The sequence below is a fragment of the Haemaphysalis longicornis genome, unplaced genomic scaffold (assembly GCF_048455015.1).
Source record: "Haemaphysalis longicornis isolate Haplotype H1 unplaced genomic scaffold, Haemaphysalis longicornis Haplotype H1 scaffold_2, whole genome shotgun sequence".
Taxonomy (NCBI): Eukaryota; Metazoa; Arthropoda; class Arachnida; order Ixodida; family Ixodidae; genus Haemaphysalis; species Haemaphysalis longicornis.
The window spans coordinates 269,515,894-269,542,951 of NW_027526295.1; the positions used below are offsets into that span (position 1 = coordinate 269,515,894).

The following is a 27,058-nucleotide window of genomic DNA, read 5'->3' on the forward strand; positions in this document are numbered from 1 at the left end:
AGCAAAATGCACAAGTTCTTTTTTTTTTTTTTTTACTTTAGCGGTTGCCGTGCGCGGTGCACCGAGTAAAGAGGAATTATATGTTATCATACCTGACAGGAGGCTGGACCCAAGATTACCCAGACAATTATTCTAAACCGAATAGATTGGAATGTGTAAAGTTCGAGGCAGATGCCACTGTGCAACACAACATTAAACCTACTCGATTTGTCATCAGACTCGCTGTTTAAAGAAATTGAGAGGATGTCCCACGGTCAAGTTGTATCAAACGTACGGTTACATTATCCTTCATCTCCCTGTCGCAGCGGGATTACACTAAAATTCCCATATGCTGTTCAGGAAAGACAAGATGTTCTTTTTCTGAAGTGTGGGGCATGCATAGAGTTCAAAGTACCCTTTGTGCTGAGCGCAATATTTTTTTTCGAGGAAGGTGAGAATCGATTTGTAAAAACCAATGTAGGAGGTAGTGTGCTATGGATGTTCAGATATGTGAGCAAGTATTTGTCTTTGGGCAATAAAAGATTTGAAAAGTGCTTATCGCACGGGTGTTTGGTCTTCAATATAAAAGGAAAAGGACTACGTATCGCCTGTTAGGTGACAATAAAAAACTGTTTTCAGTTCCTCGATGTGACGTTCACCTTTGAAAAACACCACGCCTGATGGAAATGCTCGCCGACGACTGAACAACCACTCTTACAACCCATCGTAGAATGGAGAATAATAATTAAACCGGGCTATTTCAAATCAGTTCTCACCAAGTCTTGCGAACGCAAAATTGGTGAAACGTTCCCGGAGCAGGAACAGCAACCTACTTCAATTCTGCTAACTGCAAGCGAGAAACTATCAAGGAGAATAAACTCAGAGGCGAGGAGAAAGAAAGGAACCAAGAAAACGAAGATCACCGTCACATGACCCTTTTATGTGCATGGCTTTTCATACAAAACTCGAAAAGCGGCCGCCAAGTACGAAGTTAAGGTCACTTTTTGGCAAGAAGAAAATAGGGCATGTTAGCCCAGCGGCTGACAAAATGTATAATTATCGGATGAGCAGGCAACTAGTAACCGCACTATGCCTTACACGCGCTGGTTTTTGGAATGTCGAATAAACGTCGTGTGCAAGATTGCTTTCACATGCGGGCAGCACTACGTTGGTCGAACTAGTGGATGTCGACGGTGAGGAAGCTCCTGTCCTACATGAAAAGTAGCCCGGTGGGCACGCATTTGACAATTCATTGTGCGCATTCTGCGCTAGATATGTGTGAGCATGTGTTTGACCGAAGGACTGTAGTGCTAGTGACCCTGATCAAAATACCAGGAAGATAGTGGATGCATGGCGCACGTCTAAAAGGAATGGGGCATCCATCCATCGCCTTGTATCAAAGACAAATTCACATGTACAGCAATATGCGATAGTTTACCGTTATTGTTGGTTGGTTCGTTGCCTCTGACCATGGCACATACCCACGCGGGAGATTGGCCGAGAAGTTTTGTACCTAATGAGGATGTGACCTATATTATTTTAGATCCCAAAATTTAGAAAAGGAAATATCGAACTAAATTTTTTAAATATGTATAATATGAAAGTAGATTCAGGAAGAAAAATAGGATAAGTGTGAACGTTTAGCTGGCTAGCAGGAAAACCGGCCTGTCGCAGCAACTTAAGAATGGAGGGCAGACACAACATCCCTGTGGGAGACTCCTAGGGCGGAAGCGCCTAGTGACAGGACCTCGAAACTAGATAGCGGAATGTGAGGGCGTCTAAAGGTTGACTCCAGATGCGTGCGTCGCATTGGTGAGAAGATTGGGCAATTAGATAGGAAATGTTCTATATTTTCCAGTTCGTCGCAGAAAGGGCATTGCGGAGATGGAGCCAAACGAGATTTATAAAGATAAAAAAATAGTGAGGGAATTTTGCACCGAAGTTTAGTGATTGCTACCTCGCAAAGACTTGTTTCACAAGACATCGGCTTCCATGCATGACGAAGGTGGCTATAATCTCTAGAAGATAGAAGGGCGTCTTGCTTATAAGCCTGTAGTAGCTGTAGACGCTTAAATCTCGCCCCCAATAGAAAACTATCATTTGGACATTGCACGACCACAGGGCCACCAAGAGACATGCTGGCTAATTGATCAGCCACTTCATTGTATGGGATTCCTGCATGTCCTGGAACCCACACTAGCCAAACCCCACAAAGATGATGAGGAACAAATGATCGGAATGTGCGGATAATGGGAGAATCTTTTTCGGATGTTAATGCGGAACACACAGAAGAGGGAGTCAGAAAGCATAACAACATGGGAAAATCTATGCTGAAGTTTTTGAAGAGCCAAAATTATTGCCAATAATTCCACCTGGAAAATAGGTGTGTAATCAGGTAACCTGATCGAAAAGGACCAATTGAGGTACTGGGAAAATATCCCGACTCCAGCTTTCTCATCAACTTGTGAGGCATCGGTAGCAATGACGATATGGGAATGAAGGGTAGACAAATGATCCTCCAGCAATCCATTGAGAATTCGGGCTGGCAACATCTTTGCATTCGGTGGGAAGATATTATCAAAGTTTATTTCAACAGATGACACACTAATACAAGTATAGGGGAGTGGAAAAAGGTCTGCGTGAAGTGGCTGAAGCCATGACTGTACTAGATCCATCTGGGGTCTCTGGAACCGCGGCCACTGAATGCCTTGAAAAAGATCAGGCCTAGACGGAAAATGAACTGTGCGTCATGCAGTGGGGGTTCAAACAATTTGACAAAGGCTAGTACGGTCAATAATTGGAATCTAAACTTCAGGGGACGAAATCGTGCCTCAAGGTGTAAAATAGGGTTAGCGACATATTTTGGCAATCCCAAGCATAGTCGCAAAGCCATTCTCTCAACGATAAATAGGGGATTTAATTTGTACGCCGCACAACCAGACAATAGGACGCAGCCAAACTCTAATACCGGGCGGACATAACTCCGATATATCACTAACAGTGTATCTCTACGCAAGCCGAATTTGTGGCTACATAGCCTGCGGAGCACGCCTGCAGCTCTTTCACCTTTAGTAGCAATATGTTTAATATGAGGACGCCATGTAAGCTTGTCATCATAGATTATACCGAGATATTTTAGTTCTGTAACTTGACGGATGGAGTGCTGTCGGTACAATAGGCATAGAGATATGGGGATGGTAACCGGAAATACTAAAACCGCACATTTTCCCACATTAACCGACAAATGTAGACTGCTAAGCTAATCATCGAGGGTGGCCAGATAGTTTTGTAGTCTTTGACACAAGTCATTAATGTCCCTGCCCGATGAGTAAAAAGCAAAAAAATTCCGCCACCTTCCCACGAGGGGAACCCTGGGGTGATGCAAGGCATCTCACGGGGTTCAATTCGCGTGTCCGTTATGTTGGTTACCCAAATGTGGTTGAAGTGTAGTGAACCTTAAATGATGCTCAATCACACGCAGAGTTCCAAGTACGTAAATACCGTCTTCATCGGAAGATTCAACGGAGTCGTCGTCGTCAAGCGAAGCACGAGCAAAGTCAAGCGGAGTCGAGCAACTGTGTCAAGCGAAAGCGCGCGCTTAACTGAACGGGCGCCGAGCGCTCACCGCTTTATATGCGCGCTTGAAGGAGAGGAGACAGCGGAGGAAAGCTGCTCATGCGCACACATGCGCGCACAAGCGCGCCGGAGCACATGCGAACGTAGGCGAAGCGCGCCAGCTGTTGTTATGATAATGAGTCGGAGAGAGCGCATAACGCACAGCTGTCGCAGAGAAGAACGGAGGAGAGTTTGCGCATGCGTAATGAGGAGTGCGGACTACGCCGGTCAACGCGGGACAGGCCGAGTGTAAGAGATGCCTTGCATCTAATATCATCGGCATAAACGTAAGTTGTTATGACATCCATAATGGGAACTGATCTGAGAAGAATATTAAAAAGAACCGGAGAAAGGACTGACCCCTGAGGAACCCCTCGAAACTGCTATTGCGAAGATGATATGCCATCTTTCGAACAGAAGAATACCCTTCCAATTAAAAACGCACCAATCCAGGATTGAATGTATAGGAGGATTTCGCTACTCCCAAGATGGGACATTAAGGTAGTATACTCTACGCTGTCATAGGCCTTTGTTATATCCAGAGTAACAAGTGCGCTTACGTGTTTTAGGCTACGGGCTAGTTTAACGCGGCTCTCAATGTCAATATGAGCCTTCCAAATGGAATTCCCGGGTCTGAAGCCAATTTGGGTGGGGCTTAACATCTTATTGCTTTCAAGAAATCGCATAAGGCGACCATGCATTATCCTCTCGACGAGCTTTACCAAGTTGCTAGTTAAGGAAATTGGCCTGATGTCATCTGGGACGTAACCTAATCCTTGGGACGTAACCTAAACCTAAGCCATGTTTCAGCGACGTGGTTGAGTTCAGGGGTTTCTTCATGTTCAGGGGTTTCCTCAAATAAAAACTGTAACATTGGCACAGTAATGCCATCTGGCCCCGGAGCAGCCTAAGACAGCTGTGAATCAACGTCAGCTATTCCGACATTTTCACTGGGTTGAAACCAACATTAGAAAGTTGACTGACAAAAGGAGCGGAGAACACAGAAGAAAAGCGGGATTTAAGTTCTTGTGCAATTTGTTCGAGAGCTTCAATAGATTCCTGTGTTGAATGAACCACTGAATTTTCATTGTTGAGCTCTTTTACTACCTTTCTCGAGCGAAGAAACTGGTATAGCAATCGCCTATTCTTTGGCTTTGAGAGAGCGGCAAAGTTCTGGGTGTTATGAGCATCGTTCGCTTTAGACACTGTCCGTTTGAATATGGCGGCCGCAAATTTGTTATTGGTCCAATTAGACGGGCATTGGTTTCTTAGCAGTACCTTCCAAGCAGCCTGCCTTTGATTATACGCCAGAGCGCAATCTTCGTTCCACCACGGGCTATTGCCATCTTCTTGGGAAGAGATAATGAATTGAGAAGACCTAACAGCATCCGAAATGATCGAAGTAACTTGAACTGCCCTGTGTTCCTCGTTACCGGGTGGAATAGATTGAAGTGCTATTTTTACTTTGTTCTGCATACAGTATACATTTGTATTCCGAAACATACGAGCCCGTGGGGACCTAGAAGAGCACACTATCTCAAATAAAATAGGAACGGGGTCACTACTTATCGCGTGATCCAAAGTAGACCAGGGAGAGATATTGCCGGAATTTCAAAAAGTCAAATCTAAGACTGAAGTAGTCTTCCATCGAAAAAATGTTGCTGAACCAGAGTTATAACAATGCATACGGTTATCATTCATACAACCACTTAGCCGCCTACCACAGGAATCTGTGCGGAGCCCCCAAGAGACATGGTGGGAATTAAAATCACCGCAAATAATAACGCGCTTCTCACACGAAGACAAAACAGCATCGAGGGGAGAGGCGGAAATGACGCCTTCCGGAAAATAGGAGTTAACCACAGAAAATGCAAAACACCCAGGCAGGCTAAATGTAACTGCTAGAATTTACAAGAATGCTAGAATGCTACAATCCACCGACATGAATTCAAATGACTTATGGGCTTTATGGCAAAATTGCAATGGCACGAGAATTAACAATCCACTTCCACTAGTTAGTCGATCTAAGCGGAATATCCGATGGAACTCATGCTTTCCTTCTTGTTCTTCTTCTTCTTCTTCTTCTTCTTCTTCTTCTTCTTCTACCTGCAAAGCATGCTTTCCCCACTGGAAAAACAGAGTAGAACCATGGGACTGAAAATTAATATGCAGAAAAATAAAGTAATGATCAATAACCTCGGGACAGCAGAGAGGTTTGAGATAGGTGGCGAGGCAGTGGAAGTGGTAAGCGAATACATCTACTTAGGCCAAGTTGTGACCCCGGATCCCAACCATGAGGCAGAGGTAATTAGAAGGATAAGAATGGGATGGGGTGCATTCGGCAGGCATTTTCAGATAATGAATGGCAGCCTGCCATTGTACCTGAAGAAGAAAGTGTCTGACAGCTGCATCTTACCGGTACTCACCTACGGGGCAGAAACTTGGAGGCTCACTAAGGGGGTTCAACTTATATTGAGGACGACCCATCGAGCAATGGAACGGAAGATGATTGGTGTAACATTAAGGGACAAGAAGTTAGTTGAGTGGGTCAGGGAACAAACGCGTGTTAAGGACATATTAGTAGAAATTAAGAAGAAGAAATTGATGTTGGCAGGGCACGTAATGCCAAGGCAAGATAACCGTTGGCCATTAAGGGCCACAGAGTGGATCCCTAGAGAAGTCAAGCGTGGCAGGGGGCGGCAGAAAGTTAAATGGGCAGATGAGATCAGGATATTGCGGGGATAAATTGGTCGTAGCTAGCACATGACCGGGATAATTGGAGATTAATGGGAAAGGCCTTTGCCCTGCAGTGGGCGCAGATAGCCTGGTGATGACGATGATTATTTACAAGGACATAACAGAAGGCATGAAGACAACGCAAGACAATGAAAACTGGGTTAAAAATTAAAACCCGACGCGCGCACGAGGAGGGTATCGCCGCACGATCCCTTGTAGGGGTCCGGAGGGCAGAAAGGGGCCCGACCACCGCGTGGTAGGCGAGAAATTCGTGGGGCTCTGGCGCCCAGAAACCGCCACGCGAGCAAGTATTGATGCGACCGCTTTTGGTCTCAGCTCCGAACAAACTCGTTGGGTCTTGCGCATTCCGTCGCCGGCATGCCTCCTCAAACAGTGCTCGCCCTAAAGGGTGGTTTCTTCTTAGCCCGACTGAGCCCGACATGGTCCGACTGGGCCTGTCGTGCCCTGTCGGAGAGGCCCTGTCGGGCCAAGTTGGACGAAGCAGTTCGCTAACTACCTGAGGGCCTTGACCTCCGCCCCCTCCGTCTTTCTGACGGTCAGGAGGAATGAAAGGCATTCCCCCGATGCATGCTCAGGGAACAATACCTGTCGCCGGCGGCGTCAAATCTTTTCGGCCTCTCCGACGGAGGGGAGACCGAACAAAACACGACCAAAGAAAGAGGAGACATGGCCCCGTCGGAGCCCATGGGCGCTGACGTCATTAAAATCCATATTTCCTGAGTTTAGCGCAGTTTGTAGCTCCTTAAACATAAGTTCTGGTTCATTAAACATATAAAAAGCGAAATCCCTCCCGGTTTGGCTTACGTGGTGCGAGGCGAGTACGGGTTGTAGAGAACTGGGTCTGCACATTCGCCGGTCAGCACATCCTAGAGTAGTGACGTCATAGCCGCGGTACATGCACTGACGCCGGCGCGTGCCCAGCTGTGCGTCTCCGTTGCGCAGTAGCCAAGTCTGACGGTGCGCCGGAGCCGCTTGATAGCCGTTTCGCGTGGCTCCTGGAGAGCCGTGCTGCGCATGCGCGAGGATCAGTGACTGGACTGGACTGGACCGAACTAGACTGGATTGGATTGGATTAGATTGGACTGGACTGGACTTCACTGTTTTGAATTGGAAATCCTTTTAGAAGTAGTAAGCATGATAATCAGCTAATTCTAGACAACCAGGAAACCTAAGAATAACCAGCTGAACCTTAGCTCATGCTACGTATATCCTGGCACAGCCGAGCTAAGCCACTGCTGATTTTTATTTGCCGAATCGTGATATCCCCGAGACGTCGTTCACCTCGTTTTATAAAATAATCCTTCATATCTGGCTAACACAAATTTGTTTCGACGACCCTTGACTTTGACCATAAACTGAGGCTGTTGCACTCATACATACGCCCCCTTATCTTAACGCCATGCCACCAACACAACCCCGCCTGTTCACACTTCAACGAGGTAACCCTACCGCATGCTACAATTCTTGTAAAGACCAGAACTTCACCCAGTATCCAACCCTTCCCCCGAGCAGTGAGGGAGATAACTGGCCAGCTTCAGCCGCGACTCTCAGCTTCGCACCGAGAAAAAAGCACGCCATAGCGGGGTCCTGAAATGGGAAATCCAACCACGTCACATGCTATTTTCTTGCAGCGCAGTGAAGTATGTCTTCTCTCTCAATTTGCGTCGAGGCATCTTGGGACCAAGCGAATGAGGCCACACGGACACAGCCAAGCCGGTATACCTGACCGGAGCTCAGCGTACAACATCCCGAAGTGGGTACGTGTTAATTCTGATGCTTTAGGACCTCGCTTTGTCCGTGCCTTGGCGTCCGTGTACACAGTGTTGCGCATGTGCGAGGAGCATTGAATTGGATTGGATTATATTGAATTGAATTGGATTTGGATATGAATTGGATTGGATTGTATTGAATTGAAATGGATTGGATTGGATTTGGACTAAATTCGATTGAAATAGATTGGATTGGATTAAATTGCATTGTATCGGATTGGATTGGATTAGATTGGATTGGATTGGATTGGATTGGAATTGTATATACTGTACGCACGCGTTGTCACTCATTTACATGCGCGAGTGGGCAATGCCACGGGTGATTTACAGTAAGAACGATCCCCAGTGCTTCGCCCACTCGTCATGATTCACTTCGTGGAGATGCGGGAATTTTTTTATCTTCATGGTCTGGCTTCACTCCTCTATCACTTTTGATACTTCGTAGGCACACCCCCGCCCGCAGGATTCCGTTTCCTAAACTGTATACACTGACCGACTCACTGAAAAAACTTTATTGGGAACAAGGAAAAGTAAGGAGTGTAGTAGGAGATAGGAGGGAGTGAAATTCATGGGTGGAACACTAGGCCGAGGGCCCCAGTGGCGAATGCTTCTATCTTCGCTCTCTCCATCTGGCTGAGTTGGCTCTGAAGACATGTGCTCCCATGTATCCAGTGGGGTAGGCTGCTGTGAGGCGTTGCTGGTGTCTGTTGCCCATATGACCGGGCAGGGTCATGTGGCGTGGAACAGCGTGGCTGTCTCACCGCATTTCTTGCAGTATTCGTGTCTCTATGTTGGTGTTGCAGCATCTTGAACCATCTGGATTTGTCTATGTACGTATTTGTCTGGATTTTTCTCGGGATGTGCGCTTCCGAGGCCGTGAGGACTTCATGTGAATGTGGAAATGGGAACCTCAATGGCCGGGCTCTGCGAAGGGTTTCCCCATAGGTTGGTGCTGTGTTAGGACGCGTGGTGGTCCCGTCGGCTGCGCGGTATGGGAGTTCACTCGCAACCGCATTGTCCACCTCATTCTCTTCCAGCCATTCGTGTCTCGTTGTGCATGTTATATTATATAACTTTCCCATTTATTGTGGCAGAATGGATCTGAACTGCTTGGTAATTCTGCCAGCGGTGATTAGTCGTACAACATTTTGGCAGTCCATTACGATGTTCAGGCTTCGTTTGCTGTTTTTTTAGCCGAATGGCCAAGAGTATTGCGCCCGCTTCTGCTTGCTTGACTGTGAAGTTTCTCTGGGAGAGACACTCTAAAATTTCTTCTTTGGTGGTTACCACTGAGACCGTCGTAGTGGAATTGTAGCGTGGCGCGTGGACATAACACCGTCAAAATTTCCGCTGGATGAAGTCCGTCCTAGCCTTCCTCCTCTCTTTGTGAATCTCTGTGTGCATATTCCTAGGGAGAGGCAATGTCTTTATGTGTTTCCGTTGATCTGGCGTGAACTCGTGCACCTGCTCTAGAATTTCTCTTTCCTGTGGGTCAACCTACGGCGACGTTCTGCAGTGGTACAGAACGAGCAGACGCCTCTACCCACCGCCTCACCGAGACCTACAACGCAGCGAAGCAACCACACACGGCAGTTGCAAGTACAAGCCATATGGACCCCAGTCTGGGCAAAGCAGGTTTGCCCGGAGGTATACACCACGGATATATGCCAACACTGCAAGAAGGCGCGAGCCACCCAGAGACACCTCCTCTGGGACTGTGCGCCACCGCCGGGTAACCAAGAAGAAGCAATGCCAACTGCCTTCAGCAGCAAGATCATCAGCCGAGAGCTAGGCAACCAAGGAGACGTGGTCCAGCACGTGCTTAGTATCCTGGAACGCCAGCGGCCGAAAGCGGCGCCCCCACGGGTTCGACGCGAGTAGGTTGCTTCTCCGGGACGTCCGAGCACGCTAGTGTCTCGCTTTAATTCCCCTACCCCTTCCCCCTTTATGCCGGATCGTCAATAAAGTTGTTTCACTCACTCTTTCCTGTGGGTCTCCGACCGCCCACAGTATGGCTCGTCCTGTCTGTTTTCCCCAGGCGTTGTTTCTTCACTGAGAGGGTGGCTTTCCTCATTTCTGCAAGGATGTTGTAATAGCCCAGTTTACCCATTTTTAAGGTTGCGGAGAAAAGGGGAAGGTCCAGGGCCGCCTAGTGGCCACTGTATATGATTAAGTTAACTTGTTCCTCGTATGAATGGGTAAGATTGTCGTATGGTAGGCCCTAGGTGATTCTGCTCAAGGCCAGTGCCTGAATCAGGCGTATAGTGCCTTCTTCTCTCATGCCGTTACTCCTTTCCGTGAGCTGGCCGAACTCGCCGCTAGAGCCCATGGGCTCCTGGCCGTCGACTAGTCTCATCTTGCGCCATCTATTGGTTCGCTCTAAACTCTAGTAACGATGTTCTTTTGACTAAATGCTAAAAATGACCCGGCGTTTCACCTTGGTGTCTGAGGTACACTCGCGAAGATGCAGGGGAGTACAGTGCAGTGAATGCAGTGGATTAAGTGGAGTACACTCTCGCTCGGTAGTCGGCATCGCCTAAGACACAATAAATTCATTCATTCATTCATTCCAGTTCCTGGTGGAACGATCTGGGTTCGAGGCCTTGCAATCCCACGTCTATTTCTTCAAAAAATTTTATGTAAAGGCGCTCTTAATACTTGTGCAATTTTTCTCGTACATATTACTGCCTCGGTGTGTACTACATTGCTCTAGGCCCTTTACAATGAATTCCACCCCAACCATCATCGTCACTGTCGCCATCGTTCTCGTCGCACGCGCACCCGAACACCCATCCCACGTGGTCATTGCAACTGACGCTTCGAAAAAAGACGAAAAGGTTGGGGTGGGTATTTTCTCTCCGACATTGAACTGGTCTTTTTCATTGCAATTACCAGATTTTATCCCCATTTTTCATGCAGAATTTCTTGCTCTACTCCTTGCACTCCTGAAACTTGATCCGGCGAATTCTTCAGTGATGTTACTCACCGACTCCTTGTCCGTGTGCATGGCTCTCTCCTCAAAAAATTTACATCCTATTATCAAAACTTTTTATTCCTACGTCCCCACTCACGTGCGGAAGATTCGGCTCGTTTGGCTGCCCGGCCACTGTGGGTTAACCCTCAATGAAACCGCTGACATATTAGCTAAAACAGCTTTGGCTTTACCGATCGTCGAGGTTCTTCCCCCGCTTTCTAGCGTGTTGTTGGCACGTTATCGCCAATACCTCTTTAAGCAAGATACCTCCGATCATGGTCTGAACACTTCTCCTGAACTTGAACACCTCAGGTACCGCTGGAAGAGACGTTTATGCCAAACTCGCTTGTGCGAAGTATCGCTGGCTTCTTTTCGTTGTGGTGGGCCGCCACTTAATCGGTATTTATATAGGGCAAATCTCATAACCTCCCCCTTGTGCCACTTTTGCCAAGAAATTGAATCCGAAGAGCATTTCTTTCTTTTTTGCCGCCGATTTTTCAACCATCGGAGAAGGCTGCTGGAGTCCCCTGCTACGTCTTGGACTACCTTTGACTGTACCGGTGCTTTTGTCGTTTGGGGGTACTAGGCTGGGCCGATGCCATAGGGAGGCGTGCAACGCCATTCACTCCTTCATTTCGGAGACAGCTCGTCTGCAGTGTTAAAAACATTCCGATTAGGTTGACTTTTACTACAGGTTTCCTACTCTTCTCTCTGTTGTTTTTTTCGTGTTTTCTCTCTCTCTCTCTCTCTCTCTCTCTCTCTATCATTAACAAATTCTTTCTTCTGCTCCATTATTTTGTCTCGCATGATTGATTGTAATGGAAACATAACCCTTCTTGGTCAATCCCCCTAAGTGGGTATGCGCCATTTTTCGGGCAACCACCACCACCACCGCCTGGGCAGACGCAGTTGAGAAGGCTTAATATCGAGGTCGCTTTGGAGGAGCACTAAGTGAAAGGCATGTTGCGCGACCAGAACCCAACTGCGCCAGACTCGAACAAGCCTGAAGAAGAGCGCCGCTTCAGCTTGGGCTTCGCCCTGTTCTGGAGCAAAAAGCAAAGCGTCACCGATGAGGAGGTGAAAAGCAACACAGAGACGCGGGCGCTGAACCTGCAGTTGTCCCGAGGCCTCCACCTCCCCGAAGACGCATGGCGCTCGGACAACATCGACCGGCTCCACCGCACCACGCAAGGCACCGAAACCACGCCACCTTTCCAGGTGAGCACTGGATATTACTCAGGACTCGCGCTGAATGCTGACGGAAATTGAGCTTGCGGAAACTTGTTGGTGGTGCAATACTGCGAGCTCCTCCAGCCCTGTGATACCTTTAGCACTGTTAGCATAGACCAAATGCTATTCAAATTCAAATTTCCAGTTTTGGGGGTTTAACGTGCCCAAGCTAAGCATAGTTATTAGCTGCGCCGTACATATTGCGTGGGGTTCTCCGGAATAATTCTGACCACCTGACCACCTGGCAGGTATTTAATGGGCGTGATCCACGGGTGTTTTTTTTCTTGGGTTTAACGTGCCCAAGCTAAGCATAGTTATTAGCTGCGCCGTACATATTGCGTGGGGTTCTCCGGAATAATTCTGACCACCTGACCACCTGGCAGGTATTTAATGGGCGTGATCCACGGGTGTTTTTTTTCTTTTCGCCTCTGCAGCCACAATAGAAGACGGAGAAGCGGGCAGGGGCACGCGAAGCATGATCATGGTAGTGTTTGCTATCATGGCAACCGCGAGAATTACCGCCTGAAATTTCTCACGGCAGTCCCCTCTCATTGGCTAAGCACGCTACCCGGAGATTGTATGGGATAAATATTCCCTATAAAGCCGTGTTTGCAGGTCCTCCTGTAGCGCGTTGGTTTGGTACTGGGTTTTAAACTAGAATGCTCTGGTTCGAGTCCGAGATTGCAATTTTTTTTTAGCTTTAGAAATTTTTCGGTCATCGTAATTTTGTTAATGCTTTTTTTACTGCTTTTTACTATATCAAGAGACCGACGCACAGGGCTTCCAAAATGAGTTGAGTTACGTTTAATATAGGTTGTGTTCTGTGTTGTTGGGCTGGTTTAGATTAGGTTTGTTGCTGTTGGGCTTGATTTGGGTAGGTTATGACGCGTTCGGTAAGATTATGTTAGGTTCGGCGAGGTTATGTTATGTTATGATAGGTTGCGTTGGGATGTAATATTATTCTGGAAATTTTAGTCCAGCCAGCTTTTATGGAAACTGCCGTGAGAATTTCCCATAGGTAATTCATGGCTGCCGTGAGATTAGACGCAGCCCAATATCATCGCTAGTTAGTAGTGGTTGGATCGAGGACAATAAAGAAGCACGAGTGCTGCGTCTAAAGCTCTGGGTCCTTGACTCGCGACAGCTTTCACGACATCTTTGGTGCCGATCCATCCGGGAAATCGCTCTTCGGGCGCTGAACATGCAGTTGTCCCGAAGCCTCCACCTCCCCGAAGACGCATGGCGCTCGGATAACATCTACCAGCTCCACCGCACCACGCGAGGCACCGAAACCACGCCACCTTTCTAGGTGAGCACTGGATATTACTCACGACTCGCATCTTCACCGATCGACCGCCTTCAGAAGCTTCGTGGCGTCGTCGGGAGCAGCGTAACGCGAGCTCTCACGCAACTGAATGACCTGCTGCTGCAGCCCTTCCCCGACGCAGCGTCCCTCAGCTCCCGCATCAATTATATCGTGCAGCAAGACGCTGACCTCACTGCGTTCAACAGGAAGATCCCCGAAGCAACGGATGATGACGCGCTGGAGCAAGAGCTTGAGGGAGCGGCACAGTACACCTGCAAGGTTTCGTACGCCGTCTCTCGAGCGCGGTTTCTGCTTAGAAGTGACCAGCCGAACACTCCGTAGACGGCGAGAGCTCGGGAGCAGATGCTCCAGCCCCTGGTCCAACGGGTACGTCACCACGCCTCGTGCCTGAGTAACCGCATCGGACAGTCGCTCTTCGGAAACTTGAGATTCCAGCGTTTTCAGGAAATCTACATGAAAGGCAAGCTTTCTGGGATCACTACAGCGTGATCCTTCTGAAGATAGAGAAGTTCAGGTACCTGCTAACGTACTTGGTCGGTGATACCAGGAAAAGCATCGGGTAGTCCGGCTCACGGAAGCGAACTGCGACATTGCAGTGAGCACCCTCATTCAACGCTTTGGCCTTCCAGTGTTGCTCATAACGAGCATACAGACCAACTGCTGGAATTTAAACCGACACGTAGCTCGACGGATATCGAGAGGGTCCGCGAATTGTACCACAAGGTACATTACCGCGTCAGCGCCCTCAACGCTCTGCGAGTTCAGCGAGAGCAATTCGCTGTGGTCCTTAAAAGTGTTCCTGCGATGCCATAAGCCTGATGCCATAAGCTTGAAGTACCGGCAGAGGGATAAGGAGTTTGGCTAAGGGTTGACGAATGCATGTATCCGCGGCGGAATCCACAATGAACCAAGGAAAAGCTTGCTAGGTTAAGCAGTTAATAGAATTTTGCATAATCCAAATGGCGATTCGCGAGGAATGGAGGCAAGGGCAACCTGTATCAATCGCAACTCGTCGACCCGTGCAAAACGCTGACTTCAATCCCCCAGGACAGGATACACCCGTTCCCTCAGCGTTGGCCTTGAGTGCACAGTCCAAGTCCTGGGCCACACCGGCGTGTCCTTTGCGTGACAGCCGGGGTTATAAGGTGGCGGACTGTCGGGACAACCTTTCGGCGACCGAGAATAGGACGCGACTGCGCAACGCTCACTGCTACTTCCGGCGCGTCAGACGCAACCCTGTGGCCCGTAAGTGCAGGGCGTCGCGCAACCTGACCTACAGCACCTGTAATTGGCGCCACCTCATCGTGCAGTGTGACGTGCTCCGCCCGGCTGACCACACCACAACCAGATCGACGCTGCAGGTACAAGCTGGAGGAGGTGCACCCACTGAGGTGACTGCTTCGAGTGCACACTCCGTGGCAACGTCCGTATTGTTGCAGACCACCCCAGCCTGGCCAGAGGGGTCGCGGCGACGTCGCATAGTGTGAGTGCTTCTAGACACCGGCAGCCAACGGACTTTCATTCGTCAGGATGTGTCGAAAGCCCTAAAATGCACTGCGGCAGGCACAGAAGAGCTAGCATTGGTTTCGTTCGGCAGGGCCAAGTCTCACCAGATTTTACTCTGCCGGCGAATGCAGGTGACGCTTCGCGGACAAGCTCGTGGAGACCTGGTCACTTTGGAAGCCTTGAGGGTCCCTACGATTTGCTCTGTGACCCATCCACAACTGCACAGTGAGTCGGTAAAGTTCCCGGAGGAAAAGCGGCACGACCTCACCGACGCTTTCCAGCCTAATACATGGAGAACAGGAGGAATCAGCGTACTTGTAGGACCCGACGCCTACTGGAAGGGGGCCACGGGCAAAATAGGATCAACGAAGAGCTGACTGCTGTGGAAAGAGTTCTAGATGGGATGGTTCAGGAGAGACCGGAATCTCCGATTGCCAGGTTAACTAGTGCCATATTTCTGTTGGGTAGCACACGGGGACATTTGGACGTAGACCCATCCACTATATGGCGGCGGTACATATGTTCCAGTTCATCGGGCGAAATCGAAATGCCTTATGCCTATTCGAGCCCTCGTAAACGCAAATTAATCAATGACGGGATGATGAAGGATGAGGTGGAAGAAACGCTCAGCTCTAGCCAGCAGACATCGAAGCACGTACCTACCCATAAGATATCCACGCCTGAATCCGCATCATGGGAACGAGAATGCCAGGAGAACGTCCCTGAAAAGGCTATACTTGGACGTCAAGCCAACCGATCGCCATTCACGTACAGTTCGAGAGAAGATGAAGTTCCTAAGAGTAGTCGAACCACTGGTGCTGAAGAGCGAATGAAGAAATGAGAGAGGAGCCGATTCGCAAAAACGGTCGGAAGAAAACATATGCTTAAGGATCTGACGATGAGCCAGAGCGCGGCACCAAAAGAGATGGCCCCAAAGGTGCAATCGAATTCGGTTAGTTCCGGGAGCATCCCCAAGGGGAACTCGAAGGCGGGATGTGCACCCCAAATGTATACGTGGGCCAAGCAAAGGAGAGTGAACCGTGAAGGCTACGAGGAATGGAGCTCGGAGAGCACTAGCGAAAAATATGGCAGGCAGACCAAGAGCGCCCTATGCAGTGCCTCAAGCACCCACAAAAAGCCAAAAGAGCGCAAGGAAATTTCCGTCAGTTAAAGACCGGGAACGTCGGTCTTCAAGTGGCTCAAATGACTGCGGAACACCGACGACAACAGATAAACAGACAATTCTCACATCGCCGACTCCATCCCCAAGCCAATCAAGGATGACGTTGGAGAGCCACCCCACGAAATCGAAATGCCGGGAGGAAGGCTTCAGGATTTGCAGGCCATCTAGCACAGCAGGGACAAGTAACTTGTACACCGCACTACGAGAACGCAGAAGCAATTTCGAAAGAAAATCCAGCCAGTCGTCAAGGCGATCCGACGTACCCTATGAAAAAGGATCCGGAAATAGAGAGAGAGAGAGAGAGAGAGAGAGAGAGAGAGAGAGAGAGAGAGAGAGAGAGAGAGAGAGAGAGAGAGAAATAAACGTTTAATAAAAACGAGCAAATTTGGTGCTAGATGGCAAGGGCACCAGCCCTGTGGGGGGCGTCCTTAGTTCGGGATGCCTGGGCCTGGCTGGCTGCCGAAGAAGGCTTCGTTGCTGTGACAGCTTGTGCGCTTCAAGAAGTTCTTCCCAGGTGTTGTGGATTCCTGGTTGGAGCAACTTGCGGGTGGATGTAGGGGGCGGAAGGGCGAGCGCGGTCTTATAAGCCTGGCGAATGATCACGTTGAGCTTGTCTCGCTCAGCAGGTTTGATGGCTGGGTATGGGGTCCCGTACATAAGGTGGCTGGTCAGTAATGCCTGAATGATGCGAACCGCATCGTGTTCTTGAAGGCCGAACCGACGGTGTGCAACACGGCGGACTAGTTGAGTGAGTTGGGTAAGCGTCCGCTGGAGTTGGGGGATGGTGCTAGAGCCGCTACCGTTCTTAGAGATGTTTAGTCCGAGTATTCTTAGTGAGGCGACATTGGGTACTGGGTGGTTGTCGATGAAGAGGTCAGGATCTGGGATTGGGTCGGTTCGTTTCTTGTACGGGCGAGCGCACAGTGTCATAAGCGCAGATCCGGAAATAGAACCTCGAAGAACATGAAGTTTACCAGTGAGCCTAAAGGCACTCGAAGTCAAGAAACAGAGGTAAAATCGGCAGATCGCCTCCGTCGACAAGCGCAAGACAAGAGACGTCGAAAACCTTAGTAGACGATGGGCGACGTTGCGACAGCGCTCGACGACAATGAACCGCCAATGCTACGGGGACTTTGACAAGTGTCACTACTTCATGACAAGTTCATGTACAATCTTCAAGTGTAAACTGTATCTGTTTGGATTAGCCGTCTAACCATGTTGGGCCCGCGGGAAGACGTAGAAAAGAAGGAAACGGGGAAGCGGGCAGGGGCACACGGCGCATTATCAGCGTTAGTTAGTGGGGGTTGGATCAAGGAGAATGAAGAAGCACGAGGGGTCCGTCTAGGACTCTGGGTCCTCGACTCGTGATAGCTTCCGCGACAACCTCCATCTGAAAAGCAGTTACGGCGGCGGAGGTTGAACCCGCGTCCTTGGGCTCTTCAGCACAACTCCTCAGCCACTGGGCTACAGCTGAGGGTACATCACATATGACGAAGATGCGGTCTTCACCACAGAGATAACTGCAGACAGGATGGCCATTAGATACAGCGGGTCTTCCCTCACATTTGATGCCCACATTGCGACTGCTTCCAGGGGCTCTGTTATGCGCTTCACCCTCGTGAAAGAAACGCCGGTGTAGTTCAGGCAGCTTCCGAAGACAAGTTTCAGAACTTTCGTGGATGATGAAGTTTCCAAGCGTCAAGGTAGGCCTTGAAAACACGCTCAAAAGGGCCCCGGTGAAATACTCGTGTGCCATTCCATAGTGCGAGCTTTGCTATTCGCACTTCACGCGTTTCCTTCCAGAGGGCGACAAAAGAATTGAACTTAGATTTCCCATTGGTTAATCAACTAATTCTGCTCAAACCCCGCAAGAGGTACTGAAACCCGTGCGCGTTGAGTGAGGCGAATTTTCCATTATACAGGCACCCTCCAGAATCACCGTCGGCAGCCTTGAATGCCGACCGTGATTCTCCACTCGAAGGAACTCCAAATTTTTACCCAGCGCATGCGCATGCTACGTTTCTAAACCTCGTGTTCTCGGTATATTTTTCCAGTAACTTTTTAACAAATCATCTATCCTTGATCATCCAGGCGCAAAAAGGCAGATTTTAAGTAATTTCTTGTGGGAGTTTTACGTTCATGCAAACATCAACGAGAGAGATGAGCACTGCCAACTGGTCTTATGTTCTATTCACAGCTCAATATAAGAAGATACCAATTGAGCCCGACCAAAACTCCGAAGGTGGAAAACCACTGAAGCTTCATTGGTGGACAACTGTATTGAGTACCCCGGCCTAAGACCGCCTCTACTAATGGACATCATCGAGACTTCAATGTGAACAAGGGCTGCAGTGATAGGCTCCCATTTTCCTCCTTCATTTCCCTCATTCCTCCCTTACCCACACTCGGACCTCTGGTCTTACTGCCTTAGAAGTTTTTCAGTCAACCAATCCGTTAAATATCGTAACTTACTATATTCTTCAAATAAAGGCGCATATACAGTATAACCCCACTGTTACGTTCCTCACTGTTGCGTTTTCCTGGCTGTTACGTTGTTTGTCATCGGTCCCGGCGTAGCTCCCATAGGATATAATGGATTGCGAACCCCGCTGTAACGTCACATCTGTGGGCCCACTCGCGTATGATGCGTCGCAACCTGACACTCCGAAGCCGTTGGGGCACCGCCATTTTGGCTTTTGATGAGTCTTGGCCAGGCTTTGTTACTGAACTGGCTACAAGAAGCCACAGGCGAGTTAGAGAGGCCGTCACTATATGGCCATCCGTCGAAAGTGCTATCACCATCATCACTGTGCTTGCAACAGAACTTTCGTACCTCAAAGTGACGCTGAAAGCAATGTGGTCTTTCAGGTTATTGAGAAGCGAGTGGTGCTTACGAGCGGGCGAAACAAAAGGCCAGCTGATGTTCTCTATTTTTTAAGCGTTAGCCTCACATTGCAGAAACAAATCGTTTTTGTCAAAGGAACACAGCTTTCGTTCATTGTGCGTGTCACGACGCCCATATGGTGTTAATGTGCATACTTGTCAACAATATTGAAAAAGAACAAGACATTACGTAAATATAAGGCAGAAAATCAATACATAAGTGATATTTGCAGTGTTCTTTTATTAAAAGATTCACAGATGCTTGGTATTTGCGATATCAAATGAAATACTACATCAACAGATCACCAGCAAAAAACCGTCGCCTGCTACTACCTGCCCTGCTACTGGCGGCATTTAAGAAATCAAACGGCAACAGCAACGAAAGATTCCAATACAATAGGTTCCACATTCCGCTTGGAATGCTCGTGGAGTAGGACAACGTGGTTCTATAAACGTTGAAGGTGCCTCGACTCACGCGCATCCCCGCCGTACAGCAGCGCTGGAATCGAGGCACCCGACTTGGAGCACTGGAACGCGGTAACTTTAAATTGACTTGAGCAAACCTCTAGTGTGTTATCTTGGGATGATCGAGACGTGAGAGGAACAGCATGAGAGGTGTGCAGAAAGAGAAGGGAGGCATTCACTTGGCAGGGGCGCCAGTCGACTATCGTTTTTCGTCGACATCTGCAACAAAAGGAGAAGATACGCGGCCATTTTTTTATATACATTCATTATATTCAGAGCTACAGAGCCTTTTACCCTATTTCTGGAGACGGAAATCCTTATCCTACGTGCCCCAGTCGACGGAAGCAGGTTTGGTCCGAATCTAACAATATACTGCTTCGCCATAAAAAAGCTGCCTCTCTCTCGTCGATCTCTCGCTCGAGGAGGGAAAAGATACCCAGCGAAGTTCTAACGATCGCCCCTCGTGCCGACCCTTTGGCGCAGCGCTATGAGAAGCAGCCCACCCTGCGCTACCTGGAGGAGGACGTGTCCATTATGAGCCAGGAGGAGTACCTGTCCTCGCAGGCCCTGGTGCGGCTGCGGTTGGTGCTGGGCTGGCTTTCTCTGCTCACGCCGTTGCCCCTGCTCCTGCAGCCTACCCTGGTATGCGTTCAGCATTGCTTCCGGAACGCACCAAGGGAATCAGGACGGGTGGGCGAAGCACTGGGGATTGTTCTTACCGTAAATCACGCGTGACATTGCCCACTCACGCATGTAAATGAGTGACAACGCGTGTGTACAGTATATACAATTCCAATCCAATCCGAGACAATTCAATCTAATCCAATCCAATTCAATCCAAATCCAATCCTATCCAATCTAATGCTCCTTGCGCATTCGCAACGCTGTGTACACGGACGCCAAAGGACAAGCCACGGACAAAGCGAGGTCCTAAGGTGCTTCGTCCCTAAAATTATGCGCATGCCACTCACCGCAGTTGTTAATTTACAAGAAAAAAAACAGCGTTAATTTTATTTCGAGGAGACGGTGACAGGATGTGGCAGATAGTGACGGGTATATTTTCACACACGCTCACACCAATCCTTGTTTCGCCGGACTACATCAATGCCCCCGGTGAGCAGTGAGCGGCAGACTAGTGAGGGACCAGCTGGCATGTTGTTTCTAGCTCTCCCGATTCTCGTTGCGCTATCCGCAGTCGCTGTTTACTCTCCTGTGGAGCATGATAGTCAGATCCCACTTTTTAACCATTACAGGTGAGAAGCGTGTGATTATCCCAGTAATAGGCTGGGTGATGACGAAAATGACTATGCGTCCGGAAGTGTAAACGCATTCGGAAGAATTCCGGCTGGGGGCCAGACATGCATAGTAGTCGATCCTAAAGCAAACGCGGCCACGCGCGGTTCTTACATTACGGGACCCTTTTGTATAGTTTCTGTTGTAGAGTATTGTCGATTACCCGCGTTTCAAAGCTTGAAAAATAAAGGGTGGTAAACCCGCAAACATTCGATATATGTTATTAACTCGCCAAGCTGAATATGAGAGATCTGTTCCCGAAGGAGGCCGAAGACGATTGAACAGCTATAAATGTTCAGATTATACAGAAAGGCAACGTGCCGCTATGCTACGTTTGTGCGCAATATTTACTTTGCTCTGTCGTAATGTTCAGTCTAGTGAGAGGCGACTGGAGTAGAGAAGGTACGCAGGCTGTGTCCCCTTTAAAGCCAGACGGCGAACCTTAATGCTTGCTTTGGATCGTCTCCGCACGAGATCGAATTTTAACGCATAGTGGACAAATTGATGCATTTCATGCGCGCTCCTAAAATTATTTCAAAAACACTTCTAGAAAGAGACAGGGGGGGGGGGGGTGTATGGTTACGGACACCATCCGCTTATTGTTTATCCGCATAGTTTTGCTGCTGTGTATACATAGCAACCGCACAGCCGGCTGCTCCAGTCACTACAGTCGCTCCAGTCACTACATTTGTGTATGCAGTAAATTATAGAAATGCGATAAAGCTCAAATTCGAAGAGGGAGCTTAAAAAGAAAGAAAATTGAACAAAAAGAGAAAAACAGAGCAGACAAAGAAAAACCAGGGCAGGACAAGGTGTAAAAATGACTCCCACCTCCCCTCGCGGGAACCCCTGTGTAGATGCGACGCATAGGGGGTTCCGTTGTTTTTTTCCGTTAGGTTGATTCTCCCATCGCGTGAAACGTGCCGTGAACCCCCTGCCGCGGCTATGACGCAACACAATCCAACACAATCTACTTTAATCCAATCCAATCCAAATCCAATCCAATCCAAGCCGAGCCAAGCCAAGCCAATCCAATCGAATCCAATCCAATGACCCTCGCGAGAGAGTGTTCGCTATCGGAGAGGAGAGGGGGTGAGCGGCGGAGAGCGCAGCTCGCGCGGCGAGGAGAATGGGGGAGGGGTGTGGAAGGACAACAACAACGCCGTCTGGAGGGACATGGCGACTGAATGAGATGCAGTCGCATCTAAAAAGATCCAGTGAAGAAGAAAACTAAGCAGGGCTGCAAGAGAAGTAACGAGAAAGAAAGAAGAAAGGAAATAAATAAATGCGGAGGAATGAATACAGGATAAATTTTTCTAAGAGTGGGGAGAAAAACTGATGACACAGAAATGCAGTACGATCGAATATCAATAATTCGAGGTCGCTTAATTGAACCTTTTCGTTAATTGGAAGTGACATGCTGGTCCCGGCAATTTTACATGATCAAATGAAGAAATTTCTCAATAATTAGGAGCTAAAACCCATTACATGGGTAATTAGAGGTTATTTTGTGCAAAAAATCATCGAGGAGACCGTAGTTTCGGGATAAAATTCAAAATTTCCGAGCGCGATAACCACGCTGTATTCTGTAATGATGTTGGAGCCATCACAACTAAAGCAGCTAGTTTACAAAGCAGCAGCCCAGTTGAGGCTCGCCCTAGCGGGGGCATCTCTCTCTCTGACTTTTTTAAGCGCAGAGAAATTTATGGGCTCGCCTTGTCATCTTAGCTCGCTAACGATCGATGCGGCTGCCGGAATCGGGCGGCGCAGCGAGATAACGGACCCAAGTATAGCCGTCTGTACCGGGGTCAGGGAGTCACGCTCGTGAACCTCGTGAACCGCTGGCGCTTGTCATACATCTCCCCGTTGTTTAGCGCAAAAAAAGACTTCGTTACATTTTAGGCAAAATCTGAAACCCGGCAGCCCCGCGTTCATTTAGTTGGGAACGCTCATTGGGTTGGTTTTTAGATAGTAAGCGTAAAAAAGCGGCCGCGCAGGAAGAAAATGGCGCGTTCGAAACGGCGCAAAAAGGCTCCAGACGCGCACGAAAAGAATAGCCCGCTCGAAAACCGCAGAAAGGCTCCATCCGCGCAAGAAAAAAATGGCGCGTTCGAAATGACGCGAAACAGCTCCAGCATACGAAAATAAAGCAAGCACAAAAAGAACACAACTCCCGCTGGCGCAGTTTCATGCAGGGGGCGCGCGAGCACTGCGAAGGCGGGAAATTTTAAATGCATTGGGTGGTAGCAGTGAGTGGATGACGGCGCTGCAGCCCATTATGGCGAATCACTGCTCTGCACTTCCGAGAGCTTTCACCTTGAGCGGAACGGTTATAATTTTCTTTTTGTGCACCGTGCATTTTGTGTGTCTTCTCGTTTGTGCGTTTTGTGTTCGCGCTTTCATTCTTTGCCATGTGCACGAGCAGTTTGTGTGGTGGGCGCTTCAGGCTTCGATTTTAAAGTAAGTCTCAATTATCCTGCCAACCAGTGTCCGTGCTCGACTTGGGAACGAAATTCGAGATTCTGAATGGAGTCAAGAAGGCATACGTGCTTTTTGTTTAATTGAAAGTTCAGTTAATTCGATTTTTTCAGGTTCCCCGTGGACTTCGTATTAATGGGAGTCGACTGCATAAAACCCAGTCTGCGGCGCGAAGGTACTTGTGATAAACGGATATGCACAGCCCCGTCCCAAACATAAATACCACCGGGTTATGAAACTCCCTTAAGTGCCATGCAAGAACGGTGAACTGAAAGTCGATTAAACGAAAAAATATGCTCACTTATGCTCTTCAGTAAGACAGCCGACTGCCAGTGAGAATACAGCTGGTTCTCCATGGTCCATTTTTTTTTTGTATCTTTGTTCTGTCTCATGCTGTAGTGTTGACACACAACACGTGGTTTTTATGCCCACATTTCCACCATAATGAAAATAAACCGAGCCTGAGAGAAGCCTGGGCCATAAGTCCTGAGGGATACGTTACGGACCATCAACATACTTTGAACGGAGTACTAACGAGTTTACTGGATGCGCAAAGTACGGACGTCGTATAGAAAACAAACTGCATTAACTACGTGCTAAACAGATGAACGATATACCCTTTTTCATTCATCCATACAATTCGCGGTAATTTATTCAACTTCACGTCTTCGATTCAAAGCTTCCTATTTTTCCTTTTAAAAATGCCATTTTACGCAGCTTTTCCAGTGGGGCCAATAAAGCTGTCAAGCTTCGTAAGGATCCGCTCTTCTGCGAAGCTGGGAATGTCCTTAACAGGGTGTCGAACCGGAACCGGAACCGAACCGAAAACCGGAACCGAACCAGAATTTTTGCTCGGAACCGGAACTGAACCGGAACCGTATTTTTTCCGCCATTTTGGAACTGAACCCGAACCGGAACGAATCGAAGGAACCGTTCCGAACCGGTTCCGGGGCCTCAAAAATGCGATTTCTAGTTTTCCATTTCTGTACCCTACCTTGCGTCTGAAGATATTTTGACACTCGCCAGACAGAACCATGAAATATTTTGCGTAGTCTGCAGTTCCCAAGGCCCATCATGTTCTTTTCTAATTATTGCCCTCAATTTAATTTAAAGTTGTCCGCATATACTATCAGCTGGTGTTAGGTTCTGCCCATCTCTCCCAATTATCTTTTACATTTAGCATAACTTAAGTTATAACGCATACTGCGAGGCAACATATCATGGAATATTCTTCATGGTTTCTATCTACATGGTGTTTAAAATCGTCTAAAGTTTTCAATGTGTTGTTAATTCGCAGGCATACCGGTCCGCTTGTGAAGGCCTTCAGGGACACCGTCAACAATAAATCCCTATCTTCCACTTATTCTAGTGTGAATGGGCAGTTATTTACAATAAGCACTGAGACACCAAAACTCGCAGTTCTCAAAATTAACGTCACTTTTTTTTTTGTATACACTGCCGTTGTGTCCTTTGGTTACTGCTCTAAAAGAACATGAGATATAAAAAAATGGGGAATCCTAATTTCCACTTTTAAAGTATATTTGATAGCATTTTCATGTTATCTTGAATCTGCTCAACCTTAAACTTAAGAGGCGGATGGATTGAAGTCGATTAGTGTGGGTTAGCGGGTAGACTGGGGTGAATTAGGTGAGTGAATGAGCTAATGTGAATTAGTGGGACTGGTGTGTTGATTAATTTGGAATAAAGGAATTAGCGGGTCAGTTAAGGCGGATTTGACGGTCGGACCAAACATGATATCTTTAGGGTCCTTGGCATTGAGAAATTGTGCAGCGTTCTCCTTCTCGACCAATCAGTAAATTTTGTCACGCACAAAGTACCCGCAAAGTTATGTGACGACACCTGAATGCTATAAAAGGTCTTTCTTTATGCCCGTATTGCGATATTAGATTTTTGTTATATTAACATTGACATCTCGGAATGAAGTTATTAACTAATTGCTTAATGCATATTTTATATTCATCAAATGGTTTTGTATATATGAGGGGAGACCGTCGGAAAGAAACTAAACTGCAAGAAAGGAAGGGAGGGACGATCAACTGGTTTAATGCAAAGACGCCCGATAGCATTCTTCAATACCTTCTCTTTGTGTTGCCGTTCTGCAGCCTCCCACACGTGTAGCATCTCAACCCCCGAACACAGCCCCCTCTAAGCTGAGGAAGCGGCGATAGCACGTGCGCTCAGCCAAAACGGCGCCAAAACTCTCATAACAGACTCTTAGCAGGCGTGGCCCAACTTTGCCAATGGTCGATTGCATGTTACCACACTTCCGATGATCAATCAGAGACCACCAACGTGACCAGTCACGATTGTATGAGCAGCAGGTCATACTAGCATTCCCGGCAAACAAGATAACCAACCTCGTGGGTCGAGATTTGACTTGCTTAGCCAGCGCTGATGAAGCCCGGCCCAAGTGCATGCATCCTGCAGTCACAGACTAGGAATTTACTCAGCACTATGGCCTCTTCCATAGAACGTATTCCTCCCAGCACAAATTGCTACCGATTAACCAGGAAAGATTACTGCGCACCCTGTGGGCATACACCTTCCCCCACAACACCAGACTTCACCTCTTTGACGGGACACAACTCTCTCCATTTCGTTGCTTGTGTGGACAGCCTGGGAACAGCATACACATAGTAGGCGCCTGCGACAATTGTGCCGTAGATCCGTCCAACCTCCACGTTTCCATAGAGAATTGGGAGACAGCTATGGCCAGCTCCGGCCTGAAAGATCAGTTGCTCTTGATGGAAACGGCTGTCGATTCAGCCCCCTGGAATAAGGTCGTCTCTCTGAAACTTTGCCTCGATTGAATTAAACTTCATTTTCTCTCTCTGACTCTCTCTCTCTCTTTTTCTCTACAAGTGATCATTACTGCTGCTTGTGACTTCACTTGGCTATCATCTTTCCTAGAGCCCAATTGCTGACACCAGTCGCTGAAGGGCCATTAGCAAGTTCCTATCTCCGGTGCTTCGCTATCCAATGCCGTCCTATACACGCCGTCCAATGAGTCTTTGTATCCATTCTTTCTTTCTAACAGCTCTGTTAGTAGATAAAAGATGAGCAGAAGGAAATTTCTTTAAATACCACCTCCCACGCTTGGCTGTCGGCGCCACATACTCGTCACACTACCATAGAAAACGTTTTGCAGTAACTTGTACAGTTAAAGGAGCTATTGAACACTTTAGAATTAGATAAACTCGCCGCGGTGGCTCAGTGTCGAAGGCGCTGCGCTGCTGAGCACACAGAAGCGATTTAGATTCCCGGCCGCGGCGGCCACTTTTCTGATGGAAGCGAAAAGCGAAAATGTTCGTGTGTCCGAAATTTCGGCGCACGTAAAGATCCCCAGGTGGTCAAAATTATTCCGGAGCCTTCCACTATGGCGCGCCTCGTCGTCGGCGTTGCGTGGGCGCGTTAAACCCAACAATAAATAAATAAATAAATAAATAAATAAATAAATAAATAAATAAATAAATAAATAAATAAATAAATAAATAAATAAATAAATAAATAAATAAATAAAATAAATAAATAAAAAAGCAGTAAATAAATAAATCAACACTTTAGATAAACGATTTTAC

The 27,058-nt window shown here is 48.0% G+C and overlaps 1 protein-coding gene across 1 annotated transcript in view; it reads left to right on the forward strand.

The window, feature by feature from the left end:
• The first annotated feature begins 12,054 nt into the window (after positions 1–12,054).
• LOC144168631 (sodium-dependent dicarboxylate transporter SdcS-like) overlaps positions 12,055–27,058 on the forward strand; it is a 36,325-nt gene continuing 21,321 nt past the window's right edge. The window contains exons 1-2 of the mRNA XM_077697577.1: positions 12,055–12,312; positions 20,172–20,330. Of these exons, the coding sequence (XP_077553703.1) occupies positions 12,055–12,312; positions 20,172–20,330 (417 nt within the window). The remainder of the gene's footprint in view (positions 12,313–20,171; positions 20,331–27,058) is intronic.